The 12,881-nt window shown below is 44.7% G+C and overlaps 1 protein-coding gene across 1 annotated transcript in view; it reads left to right on the plus strand.

The window, feature by feature from the left end:
- SPMIP7 (sperm microtubule inner protein 7) overlaps positions 1 to 12,881 on the plus strand; it is a 42,930-nt gene that overhangs the window by 18,897 nt on the left and 11,152 nt on the right. The window contains exons 3-7 of the mRNA XM_063304234.1: positions 75 to 148; positions 5,358 to 5,484; positions 6,984 to 7,051; positions 8,770 to 8,811; positions 10,173 to 10,280. Of these exons, the coding sequence (XP_063160304.1) occupies positions 75 to 148; positions 5,358 to 5,484; positions 6,984 to 7,051; positions 8,770 to 8,811; positions 10,173 to 10,280 (419 nt within the window). The remainder of the gene's footprint in view (positions 1 to 74; positions 149 to 5,357; positions 5,485 to 6,983; positions 7,052 to 8,769; positions 8,812 to 10,172; positions 10,281 to 12,881) is intronic.

Raw genomic sequence — 12,881 nt, forward strand, 5'->3', positions numbered from 1 at the left:
CTGGAAAATATTTCAACTGAATGCTGATCACTGCATTATTTTCTATATGCTTTATTTTTTATTTTCTTATTAAGTCAAGTGATACTTCTTCTGAACACTGCAGAGATGAGAGCGCTCGGAAGTATATGTATACCTCAACCACTCAGAGGTGAGTTTCAGTTTCTCTTCAGGAAGAATGTTATGATACTAAGTTTCTGTGTTCTTTGTGTGTTCCTCCTGTTACTGATAATATCCACTGGCAAGAGGCTGCATATCATATTTCCTTTCCTGAGTGAGGCTAATAATAAGTCGTTATTAGTTACAGCAGTACAGATACTGGTTAAGTGGTAAAAGAGAGATCACAGGATTAGAACTGATCTTAGAAGTAATCGATTCCAACCCCACTCTCTGTCATGCACTGCCTACCGCCGAGTAATGCACAGACACTGGTTCAGCTTCCCCTGTTTCCTCGTTATTGTCATGTGTGCCATTGCGCTGATGTCTTCAGCTCAATGGCACTCATGACATACTGCCCCCTGTCCGAATAGTGCCCCCCCCCCCGGCTTTCCGGTTTTTTTTTTTTCCAGGAGAGCTGTCAAAATGGTTTTTTTTTTTTTTTTTGAATTTCCCGCCGGAGTGTTTTCGCCCTTCCCTTTGTTCCGCCCTCTACCACGTGTCCATCTAGGGTGTGTTCCCAGTGCGCATGCCCCGGTCACACCCTGGGCGTGTGCATGCTCCGGCCACACCCTGCTTGTTTGGCTCAGTTCGGCGAGGAGAGAGGCGTGGCTGGTCGGGTGCTTATCAGCTCCAGGTAGGGCCCTTATTTTTATTCTAAGTGCGTCGCCTTTGTTATGTGTGCTCCTGGGCGTTGCCCCCAGGTATGCACTGTTGACTTGATTGCCACTCCCCCGTGGGCCCGGGGCGGGGGGAGGGTGCTGGCGACCGCTTGTCACTCCCTCGTGGGCCCGGGGCGGGGGGGGGTGAGTCCCGGGGGGGGAGGTCCACCCAAGTCGCGGGCTTGGGGGGGCCCTTTCCCTTGGGGCACGGTAGGCGGGGGGGGCCCGCGGGGGAGGGGGTATGCAGGTGCCGGTTTGCTTGTCTCGCCTTAGGCTTGTCGGGGTACGCCCGGTGAAAAGCCCGGGTCAGGTCAGGCGCGTTAACGTTGTGCGCCGCCACCCATTCTGGGTGGGGGAAGTGTTTCCACCTGACCAAATAGTGTAAAGTTCCCCGTTGCCTGCGGGAGTCAAGTATGTCCCTTACTTCGAAGTGATGTTGGCCGTCGATCATCACCGGTGAGGGCAGTGGCGTGCTTGGGTGCCATCGAGAGGTAGTTGCAGGTTTCAGGAGGCTGGTGTGGAATACTGGGTGGAGTCTCCGTAGGTTGTGTGGCAGGTCCAAGCGTATTGCCACCGGGTTCACTATCTGTGTGACTCGGAACGGCCCGATGTACTTAGGCCCCAGTTTTTTCGAGGGTTGGGGCGACTTTAGGAATTTGGTGGATAGGTAGACCATATCCCCAGCCTGGAATGTCGGTTGTTGGCGCTGGTGCTTGTCGGCCTGCTCTTTGTAGGCCGCCTGTGCTTCCTTCAGCGTTGCCGTGATTATTGGCCACGATTCCGCAATCTTCCGTCCCCAGTCACTAGCGTCCACCTGGGGTCCCGGGGGTTGTGGTAGCTCCGGTATGGGGACGAAGTCGCGCCCCAAGACTACCTCGAACGGAGTTTTCCCCGTGCTCGTGTGGACGGCGTTGTTGTATGCGATTTCGGCGAACGGGAGCAGTTCGGCCCAGTCGTCTTGATGGTAGTTGGTGTATGAGCGTATGAATTGTTCTAGGGTGGCATTGAGGACCTGTGGTAGCTGTGTTGTCCTGTGTAGCCGCCTCTGCTCGTCCCACAGTGGGGTTGGTTCTGCCCGCCGGAACTGGCGCCCGGTACTCGCCGTCGCCGAATAGGAAGGTGCGGGTCTCCCAGTCGATGCGCGGGTTGTTTGTCGCGAGCCATGGCATTCCCAAGACTGCAATGGGTCGTCCGATGTGGGTGACTACGAACGATGTGCGTTCGGTGTGGGTGCCCATTTGCAGGGTGACCGGCTCGGTCTGCATCGTGGCTGGTTTCCCTCCCGCTGTTGAGCCGTCCAGCTGGTGGAATGCCAGCGGCGTGGGAGGGGGGAGCAGCGGAGGTCGAGTTTGGCGACTAAGTCGGGGTGGATCAGGTTTTTCGAGCACCCCGAGTCCACTAGTGCCGCGGCCGTGGTGACTCCGTTGCCGGCAGAGAGTTTGATTGCCGCCATTATAACGGAGCTTTCGCCGTTCTGTCGAGGTGGTCCGCGCTGCTGTCCCACCGCCTGCCTCGCAACGCGTTTCAGGGCAGGCGTGGAGCGTTTCCCGCCGGCTGGTCTGGGTCTACGGCGTCCTCTCCCCCCCATTAGGCGTCCCAGCCTTCGTCTGGTGTCGCTGTGGCTCTGGTCATTCGGCGGTGGGGGGGCGGCGGCGGGTTAGGTGGTTTGAGGCTAGTTTTCGGGGCGGGTTTGGGCACACTAGCCGGCGGTCGGTTGGCGAAGCAATCTGCCGTCTTGTGCCCCAGTTTTCCACACCTCCCGCAGGGCCCGCGATTAAATTTCTTCCTTGGGTATGTGGGACCGGCCGTCCCCACGTGTGGCGCGGGTACCTTTGGGCAGGTGTTGGTCATGTCTTCCGTCGTTGCCATGAGGAAGGTGCGGTGCGCGTGTTCTGCTTTCCCCGCGAGGTGGATCCAACCGTGTAGAGTCTCCGGGTCGTCCCGGTAGAGGGCCCATTGGAGTACGTCGCGGTTGAGCCCCCTTTTGAACATTTCCAGCAGGGTGGTCTCGGACCAGTCGTTGATCTTCCCTGCGAGGGCTTTGAACTCGAGGGCATAGTCCGGGACAGTGCGTGCGCCCTGTTTGAGTCTTTGGAGTGCGCTTTTCGCCCTCACTTTGGCTAGTGGGTCCTCAAAGTAGCTCTTCATCTCGTGATGAAGGCGTGGAAGTTGGCGAGGGCGGGGGAGCTGGACTCGTACAGTTGGACGTACCAGTCCGCCGCCCGGTCTTGTAGTTTGATCGCCACGGCTGCGATCTTGTCCGCTTCGGAGTCATAGGAGTGTCTGTGCCTCCCCATGAACTCCCTGGTGTTCGTAATGAAGAACGACAGTTTCGCGGGGTTCCCATCAAAGAAGATGGGGAAGTCCTTTGGGGCCCAGGCGTTTTGTGAGCCCCCTCCTCTCACTTCCCGGCCTGTGGCGTCGTCCGCCTGGGCCGTTTGTTGACCATCATCTGGCCCGTGGGAGTGCGGCGCCTCGCTTGGGGTGTGGACCTGTGCGGGGACGTCGTTGGGTGGCGCAGGGGACATCAACGATTGAAGCATGGTCCGGAGTTCCTTCAGTTGGGTCTCCATGGCCGCGAGTCTAGCTTGTGCGTCCCCGTCCGCGATCCGCGCCGCCGCTGGGGCCGGTTCCATCGGTGTGTCGGCGGGGGTGGGTCGCCGGTGGGGTTCAGGCACTCCCGTCCGTTGGCCCGCTTCCTCCGCCGTCGGCTGGGTTGCTTCTTCGTCCTCCCCCGTGCTTACCGCTGTTGGGCTGCCACTCCACGCCCGTGGCTGGGGTGCGATGTGGGGCGCGGGGTTCTCCGCTGGTCTCGGGAGGTATGTTGCTCCCTCCCGTGGCCGGGTTGCCTCCATCGCCATCTCCCCTTGGGGTTGGAGCTGAGGCTCGGGTTGGGCCGGGTGGGTGTCCATGGCTCCGGGAGTCCGCGGTGCCTCTGGCCTCAATCGGTCCTCCTCTGCTTCTTGCCGTGCGGCTCGCCCCCCTTGTCCGCGTCGCGCCGGCCTCATCGTTCCTGGTCTTCTCGCCGTCTACTCCTCCCGCGGCTCGTTGTCGTCCGGTGGGGCTCGGCGAGGCTGAGTTTGTGACTCTCAGCTTTATGTCATGCACTGCCTACCGCCGAGTAATGCACAGACACTGGTTCAGTTGAAGCAGGCTCTGGTTTATTCATTGCGTAGTGCCAGTTGTAGAAAAAAGCTGAGAGTGACAGGAGCACACCGGTGCGGGGTTTAAATACCCCGCGCCGGTCAGCGCCCCCTCACTCAGGGTTACGTCACCCCCCCTTTGTCCAACATGCTGTCTTGCCGGTAGGTGAGGGGTTGCGAGGCCCCGCTGGCGCTCCGGGATCGCCCATCATCGGTTTCCTTATTCATCCGGTGATTGCTGTCAGCTGGGCGATCTCCGTTGCGCCAGCGCTAACAGCTTGGGTGTGCCTCGCGATCCGCTTAGCCTTTGTATCTTCTTCTTTCTTCTTTGTGAGTTGATGGCTGCTTATCTTGAGCCCCTTCCCCTGTTTCCTCGTTATTGTCATGTGTGCCATTGCGCTGATGTCTTCAGCTCAACGGCACTCATGACACTCTCAGCTTTTCATCATCCTTAAATGTCAACTTTCTCCCTCTCCCTCCAACCGGTCATACTCTACCCCCATAGAACCTACTTGTTTATCTGGGGAGAATTAGCTTTCAATTTTGAGTGTGTTAGTACAGAGTGCATAAGAACGTTCTTATGGGGTGTAAAGGAATTTAGAGCTGACCTTGGGGAAGGTATGAGCAAGCTGTTAAGGAGGGATTTGGACAAGAGAATAAATAGTTCAGTGGTAGAAGAAGCACAAGGAAGAAACTCAAAATAACCTTGCCTTGATTTTGTTTATTATAAGATAGAACAGAGAGAAACTTGGCTTTCAGAATTCTGTTATTATACCTACAGCAATAAAATAGCATTTCTGGAATCCCTGCTATATCTGTGTTTTGACCTTGCCTATCTCAAACAGCAGACACTGGGTAACACAGATATTAAATAAAAACCAACCCGTCTTAACTTACAGCTTGATTTTAAAGCTTTCCTGTCACCACCACATTGATCATTAGTCTAAGATGACATTGTGGGCAACCACCATGGCAGCCAAGAGAAGTCAAGTGATGAAACATCCATCACAATGTTACAGTGCAAACTCTATCCCTTACATACTTGTATGTGTTATAATGGACTAAAATGGCTACAACTCTGGAAATTGTACATATTATAAAATATTCATTTCAGAGATATTGGTAATCCATGTTTTACAATATGTGTACACATTATAATTTATCCTCAAAGAAGCAGCCTATCTTAAATTCTTTCCTTGTAAATAAAGAAAACAAACTTTTCTCTAGTTTTTAATATGTATAATCAATTAACCATTAATCATTAAAGCCTCTTTGATCAAGGCTTGTGAAATGTGTTGCTCTTTGCAGAACTGGTTATTTGTTTGAGTGGACTTTGATTACTTTATCAAAACTAGCTATAATACAAGTCATTTTTCTTTTATTTTAATGAGTGTTCTAGAGGATATGAAGAAGTTCCCTGGGATTATATGTTATCTCCCAAAGTCCAGCCTTCACATTCATCATTAGAACCAATGGCTGATACTTCTACAAGCAAGCGATATGAACCAGCAGCAGAAATAAGCCAAGTCTGTGAAGTCCATTTCATTATGTTTATGTGGGATAAGCAAACACAGGACTAAAGCGCAGTGGTAGATCACATCCTTTACTATGCCAAATACCCTCAGGTTGAGTCTCTTGCATCTTCAGCTGTGACAGGAAGCAAGACCTAGCTTGTCCCAGCTCTGGCCCCTGTGGGATGCTGCCATGATGGGGTGATGGCAAAACTAGGAAAGGAGCTCACAGAAGTTTATTCTGCTTGATCCCCTGTTCCTTGAACTGAGGCCTCAATCAAAACAAAGTTCTTCTTTCTCAGCCCCTCAGCTATCTAACCCTTCAAGAAAGAAACCAGGACAGACATGACACTTATATAGAAATATTGTCTTCCTAGCATAAGGAGAAAGTCTACCACCATGGTACCCCATGCAAACAACAGCCATTTTAATATATTTTTCCTTTTTTATGAGAGGGGAGGGATTTGCTTTGATATGAAACTAAGTGAAAGAGATATTCATTACTAGCTGGCAAAGGAGAGCCATCAGCTGGGGATTGGCTAATAGTTCTCTGTGCTCAACTAATGGCCTGGAATGCAGATGCTGATTGACAGTGAGTTCTCTGTGAATTCTATACACTCCCAAACCTGTACTTATGTCAATTCCCACAGTGCCTTGATTAACAAATTGATGTGGAAATAATCAAGACAGGCTGCTGAATTCTGGCAGTGTTTTAATTATGAAATAAGAGTTGTTGGGGGGCAGGAAGGATGTCCATTTGGAAGCACCACAAGTATAAAGTCAAAAGTTGCCTTGAGGGTTCTCTGCATTGTTGAAAGGAGGAGTAAAAATGATAAATGCATGAACTTTCAATCAACAGGTCCAACTCCTGCAACTTTAAAAGTAATGACTCATATATTCCAGCCATGTTCTATATAGAAATGTTGAGAAAAGGTTACTGGATTTCATATATAACTTTACCTGCAATAAGTGCATATTAGCAAAAAGCTTGATAAATCTCTTGGATGAGGGAAGCTACACTGACCAAACAATATTTATACAGTTATTAAAACCAATCTCTCTAATTACTTGACTTGCAGAGAAAGATCTCTCCTTCCCTGCCTTTGGTCCAGGCATGATCAGTGACTTCACTCTGTAGAAGGGAATTTAGGGTTAAGATAGATGTCAGCTCCTCCTCAGTGACTCACCAGGATCATAGGGCTAAAATTATAGTCTGCCATTTTAGGGACTCCCTAAAATGTTCTCATTCTGCCTTTCTGTTCTATTGACTGTACCTGTTACAATATTTTGATTCTTTCAGTTTGGAAAAGTTTGCACCAACTGTGTTGCTGTACGTGCAATCAGTTTTTTTTTTTACCTGATGGACTAATAACTTGAAGCTGAAGGAAATGAGCTACAATTTATAAAGTATTTTGCTGTGATGAAAAATACAATGATACAGTGAAAATAGTAATGATAATTGTAATATACTAAATCATATTAAAAAAAACCTCACACTTTAATTATCATGGTAGGTTGTTGGAGGCCTCTGGGACAGATTTCAAAGGAGAACCTTTACAGCACCAGACAGGCCAATACATTTGTAAGTTTCATTTTTCTATAATTTGAGAATATTTACAGATATTGTGTCTGTTTGTGCTCTGCTTTATGCAATGAGATGTTTAAAAGTTTAACAATCAGGTATATGTTTTAATTTTGCAGAGTTGACATTCTTTTAAAATTTTTCCCCCAATATGCTAAGGACTTTAGAAGATCAGTGACCAAGTCATCACAGCTCAATATTCTCCTATTTATTTCAGTGGGCTTCAGTGTGCCTCTTCTGCTGGCAGTAATTGTTAATATGTTTTCTACTACAGATTAAGGTTATTATGGTAACTAATCATTTTGGCCAGGTGAAGAGGTTGAATTTAATTGTCCGCTTTTCACGTGTTAATGGTTGCATTGCCTGAGGGGAGGAACTTGCCTGGACTTGTTTTAGTTTCAGTTTCCCTTCTGTGTAGGCTTGCAGAGAATATGCACCTGAGAGAAATCTCTCCTCTCAGCAAACAGCCTTTAAATATGTTTGTTTTCTGTAAATAAAATTATTTTTATAGAAATGCCTGGTGTGTGACTTTTCTGATCTCTCCTGGGCCAAATGCTTTCTAGCACTTTGCCAACAGTAATAGTTGGTGAACTTGGCACATAATATAAAGAGGTGCCCACCAGTGATCCTGGGCAATGACCATCCTGAATGCTGTAGATTATTCATTGCTGGAATTGTTGATGCTTAATGTAGGAAAGACAGGGTGCTAGGTGACAACAAATCTACAGTCTTTCATCCCCAGATTCCCCAGCCAGCTACTCCCTTGTTGCAAACTTTTCCCTTTCAGTAAAGGTTGTTGAATTGTTACTCCCAGTTCTGGACTGATGTAAAAATATCAAATTTGTCTTGTAAATCATTCTGGAATAAATGTGGGAAGATTGTATATCAACAAACCAATGAAAATAAGAATGAAAACACCAGGGTCTTGTTGTTCTTCCTATCACACGGTTAGATGGGGAAACTGGCAGAGCACTTTCAATTTCAGCTGGTTAAGAAAAAAAAAAAGGCCAATAGTTTCACTATTCTGCTGATGAACTTGTAAAAAAGAAAGCCCACTAGTGAGCCAGTTAAACAAAAGTTCCAGTGTTCCTCCACTCCACCAGGGAAACAGGCAGCTCAGTAACTAAAGGTGAAAGGAGTGTAGAGAGCAGCAACCAGTGTCTGGAGGGGAGGATGGATTCCTCCCCCCACCCCAGCACACAGCAGCCAATAAATGTAGTGCAGCAAGCAGAGCGTAGAGTGTTGATTGTGCCAGCTGAAGCTGGAAAACACTGCTTTTGACATGAAACAAGAAAATAAAGGTAAAGGTTGCTAGGGCGGATTGAGGATAATGCTGTAAATTCCTGCCCTGTTAAAAAACAGTTGGTGGGCTGTCCTTGCACCAGGATAACCCAGATGTACAGTATGGATGCAACAGAGTCTGCAGGGGGTGCAAGGGAAAGGGCATAATGCTAAAGCAGCACTGTGCCATCAAAATGCCCTTTGTATATGCATTGTGGTATTGCACACACATATTACTTGGGTCTGCTGTCTTTATGCCTTGCTCTCCAAGAACATCTGTTTGGGCATAGCCGAAGTATATGTGTGAAGGCAATAACTCTTTGCTTAATCAGTGTAATATACAGTTGGGCCTTAATATTTATATTTCATACTAAACAATTTTTATACACTATTAATAGTAAATTTAAGTAATTTAAGGTGTGTTTCATCTTTGACAGTGTTAGCCCAAGTTCTCGAACTCAGCATCTCCCTTCATACACGTAAGTTAAAGTTTCTGTTTCAGTATGTAACTCCGAGCTTCAATAGAAAAGTATGCATGTATGCATATGCATATGTATATGTGTGTATTTATTCACCTGTGCAAGATATGGTGATAATGATTGGCTTAAGATGTCTTTTAAAAAATTTTTTTTAAACTTTCATGAAAAATAGATACAAATAAGCAAAGATAGCTATTTGATAAACAGATTAAGAAGCAGCATGCGGCTAGATATAAAATACAAATTATATATATATATATGTTTCTGTCTGTGTGTGTATGTGTGTGTGTGTGTATGTATATGCATATGTACATATGTGTATGTATCTGTATGTATATATATGGTACGTAATCAGTGCTGCTAGATATCAGCTGCTAAGATGTAAACTGTAAAAGAGAATCATTTGCCTGAAAGTATTACCTAAGTATTGTAGGTGATAGGAAGCTGGACTTTTAGGATTTCATTTCTTATATTCTTTTCATTGACATGAGAAATTCTTATTTATCATAAATGTTCTCATGACATGCCCACCCATATAGACCTACATGCAGCTATGGAATAAGAAAGGAAGATGATTGGTAAGGAATGGCTCAGTAAAGTGTCTACTGATATTTGTTAATCCTATCATCAGATTGTCTAAAACTCAGTTTATGAAAGCTTCATTGTTACAACTTGATTGTTGCAGTGATTTGAAAAGATCTTGTCCACTTTTCCCAGATAGACTCCATCTCTAATTTGTTTTTTCTTTGGTGGCTTTCTGATTGCTTTTGGTACAAAATCAGGCAAAATCTACAGTACAGCTTTTCCCAAAGCTATTCAGCATAAACAGGGTTTCTTCTCTGTGGTACTTTGAAGGCATTTCAACCTGCTTTTTGCCTGAATTCTCTTCTGGCTAGAGTCAACAAAATATTGAGATTCAGATACCTTACACCATGGAATCAAAGATAAGGGAGAAGATATTTGCCAAAATAAGAAGAACAAGTTGCCACAAAGACTTTGACATTTGTGGAGCTTCATGAGAATCATATGGGACCATTTCCTTCTCCTGAATTCTCTAATAGAGACAAAATCCAAAAGAAAATCATGGTCAGCCAAAATGGATGATTATCTACACATCCACGTGACCAAGAATAGATTAATGGCCTGTATGGCATGATAGGTCACCGGTTATGTTGGCCTGATTTAATCTGTCACACTTTCTCAGGCTATTATTTTTAGCTCTCCTAAACCTGTTCACATGATAGTATGTTGTGGGGGTTTGCTACAAGCACTGCTAGGCTTTCTGTTCATTCTGGCAATAACTGCTTATAGGACAATTCAACTGGGTAAATATACCTTTTTTCAATTTCTCATCCAAACAGAGGCTGTGTTGGTTCAGAGAATTTTGAGGATCTAGACAACCCCTATGTTGACCTAATTACCTATAACAAAGTTCATACTGCAAAGCCACGTTATCTGAAATCTTCATAGTATGTATATGTCTGTTTCCTTCTTTATGTAGCAATTAAGGGATGTGTTTTAATTGAATATAACTGAGGGTTCTTCATGTTTTATTATATAGTGGGACTTGGGTTATTTAGAGATATGGGATTAGTCTCAGTGCTGAGATTCATACACAGAAAAACTATGATTACAGTATGCATACATTTATTTCTTAGATGGAAGGAAATTCCAATCTAGTATTGATGCTATTTTTTTCTAAGTATGAATCTTCTTGTGACAGTCACAGTAAAACAGTCTGTAACACAATGAAATATTAGATAATGCAAGTTATATAGTATACATAAGTGCATATGTATTTGCGTGTATGATCTTATACAAATTATGATAGCATAACGTATGGGGTTTTTATGTTAAGCCTTTATATAATCTTAATCTCTCAAATAATATAAATCTATTGTAGTAGTAGTAGTAGAAATGTATGTCTTTATGTGATTCATTTATGCTGGGATATTGAAAGAAACACTGCTGTACTGGAGATTTTGATTGGCCAGACATGTGGCTCCTCTTCATAAGGTAAAGGTAAAGGTTTCCCTTGACATTAAGTCCAGTCGTGTCCGACTCTAGGGGGCGATGCTCATCTCCGTTTCAAAGCTGAAGAGCCGGCGTTTGTCCGTAGACACTTCCATGCTCCTCTTCATATCAGTATGTAAAAATGTACTGAGAGCCAGAGAGCTCTGAGAAATGTTCATCACCCTCTTCAGCAAACTTATCACAATATAACTAAAACCAAATCAGATATATTTTCATGAAAACCCTACAAAAAAGTTCTCATTCAGCTATATCAGTGATGACTTCGCCATTCAACCAATTCCACTGTCCCCTACTAATTTTAATTAATCATGTGAGATATGGATGGAGAAAGCCATAGTTTTCCTTGCAAATTCCAGTACTTTGTCCAACTCAGGCAGCAGTTACTGAAACTAATACGACAAATCTGTGACAGTCAAAGCATTAGGCACCCCCACTGAAGTCCATTGGAAAACGGAGATCTAAGTCAGCATACTAAGCAATTTCTATCCAACCATAGATCCACTTTCAGAGCAAGCTGACACCTATTAATCATATGACACTTTGCAGGATGCTTAAGACTGCACTCTCCTATTGCAGTGCATAACCCTTTCTTAAACACCATCTGATGTAACCAGTTGATTCTATTACTTTGGATATCTATAGGAAGGGTACCTTATTCACCCATTTCCCCAGTCCTTACTATGCTGATGTGATTGCTGGATTGAATGAAAAGGATAACACACAGCAACATACATGGCTTGGTGGCTTGCCACCATCCAGACGAACCAAGTATCTGGAGATGGTGGTGGTGGAGGAGGAGATGGTAGTTTACTCTCTCTCTCCTTACAGAATGGGAAGGAATTTCTTAGGATTGGGACAAAGCATTTGTCATGGGCCAGCAAAAATATTGCTGTCCTGATCTGTTAATCAGGAAGTGCAAGTTCTGATTGACTATCAGCAATCTACAAGTTATAGACTTGTAAACAAGCAAACACACCTGTTCCCGTAGTATCCTGGTACACTCAGTTAATCCAAACATCCTTATCAATCCCAGCTGCATTTTAATTATGTAGAATTTAAAAAGTTAAAGAAGTTGGGCAAAGGAAAGGCTGCTCATGATTTAGAAAGTGGATAATTTTGAGTAACAGCATAGTAAGATTCCAGATGACATACTGCAGAACCTCTTGTGTATATGACCAAACAATCATTCAATGCAGTACTGATTGCCTTTCTTATTAGATAGAATCCCAAACCAACCTGTTGCATTTAGTCTGGATTGGTAGAGATGGATGAACAGAATGTTATGTGCCTATTTGGGCTAGTCATTGTATCTTCTCTCCATTTTTTAGTGTCTGAATGAAATTGTAGGGTAAAATGACAGTTCCAGCAAGTTCTCATTTTTATTTTTATTTTAAATTTATTGGATACATTTTTTCCTGAACTGAAAGTTATTATTCAAGCTGAAAATTCTTTGCCTTCTGCTGGATTTTTTATAACTTCCCAATCTAGTCTATTGCTCCAAGAGAGGAGCACCTGCAGGGGAGAGTCAGAAAAATCAAGATGGTGGTCATGATTGTGTAGTCAAAGCCGCCTTCCTTTTTTCTGTCCCTGCTCCAAGATCAACCAGTATCAGCCAGATGTTGCCTCCTGCTTCTATATAAAGATTGAAAGGTAAATAAGTACCTATTTTTGTTAAACTGAAATTGGCTGCTGAACATTTCAAAAGCAAGGTTTCTAAGGCTTTGGAAGTCACAATCTTTGTATAATTAATCACACAGAAAAAAAAAGATTATTTCTGGAATCTGTGTATTTTAACTAAGCAAAGTACCTCTGTGTTAAGCTGCCTATATATTAGTTGCCACTAGATGTCCTCTGAACATAAATCTTTACCACTGCAAAAATGATGAACCCTTAACTGAGCACTTACCTAATGAATACTGTAACACTTTCCTCTGTCTGGCATTTGAAAAAGTTCATTTTCTGTGAATGAATGCTGCCAGACAATTTCAATAGCAGGGCTCACTATAGGATTACAAAAACAAATACTTTGCTCTACT

The sequence above is a fragment of the Candoia aspera genome, chromosome 4, assembly GCF_035149785.1.
Source record: "Candoia aspera isolate rCanAsp1 chromosome 4, rCanAsp1.hap2, whole genome shotgun sequence".
NCBI lineage: Eukaryota > Metazoa > Chordata > Lepidosauria > Squamata > Boidae > Candoia > Candoia aspera.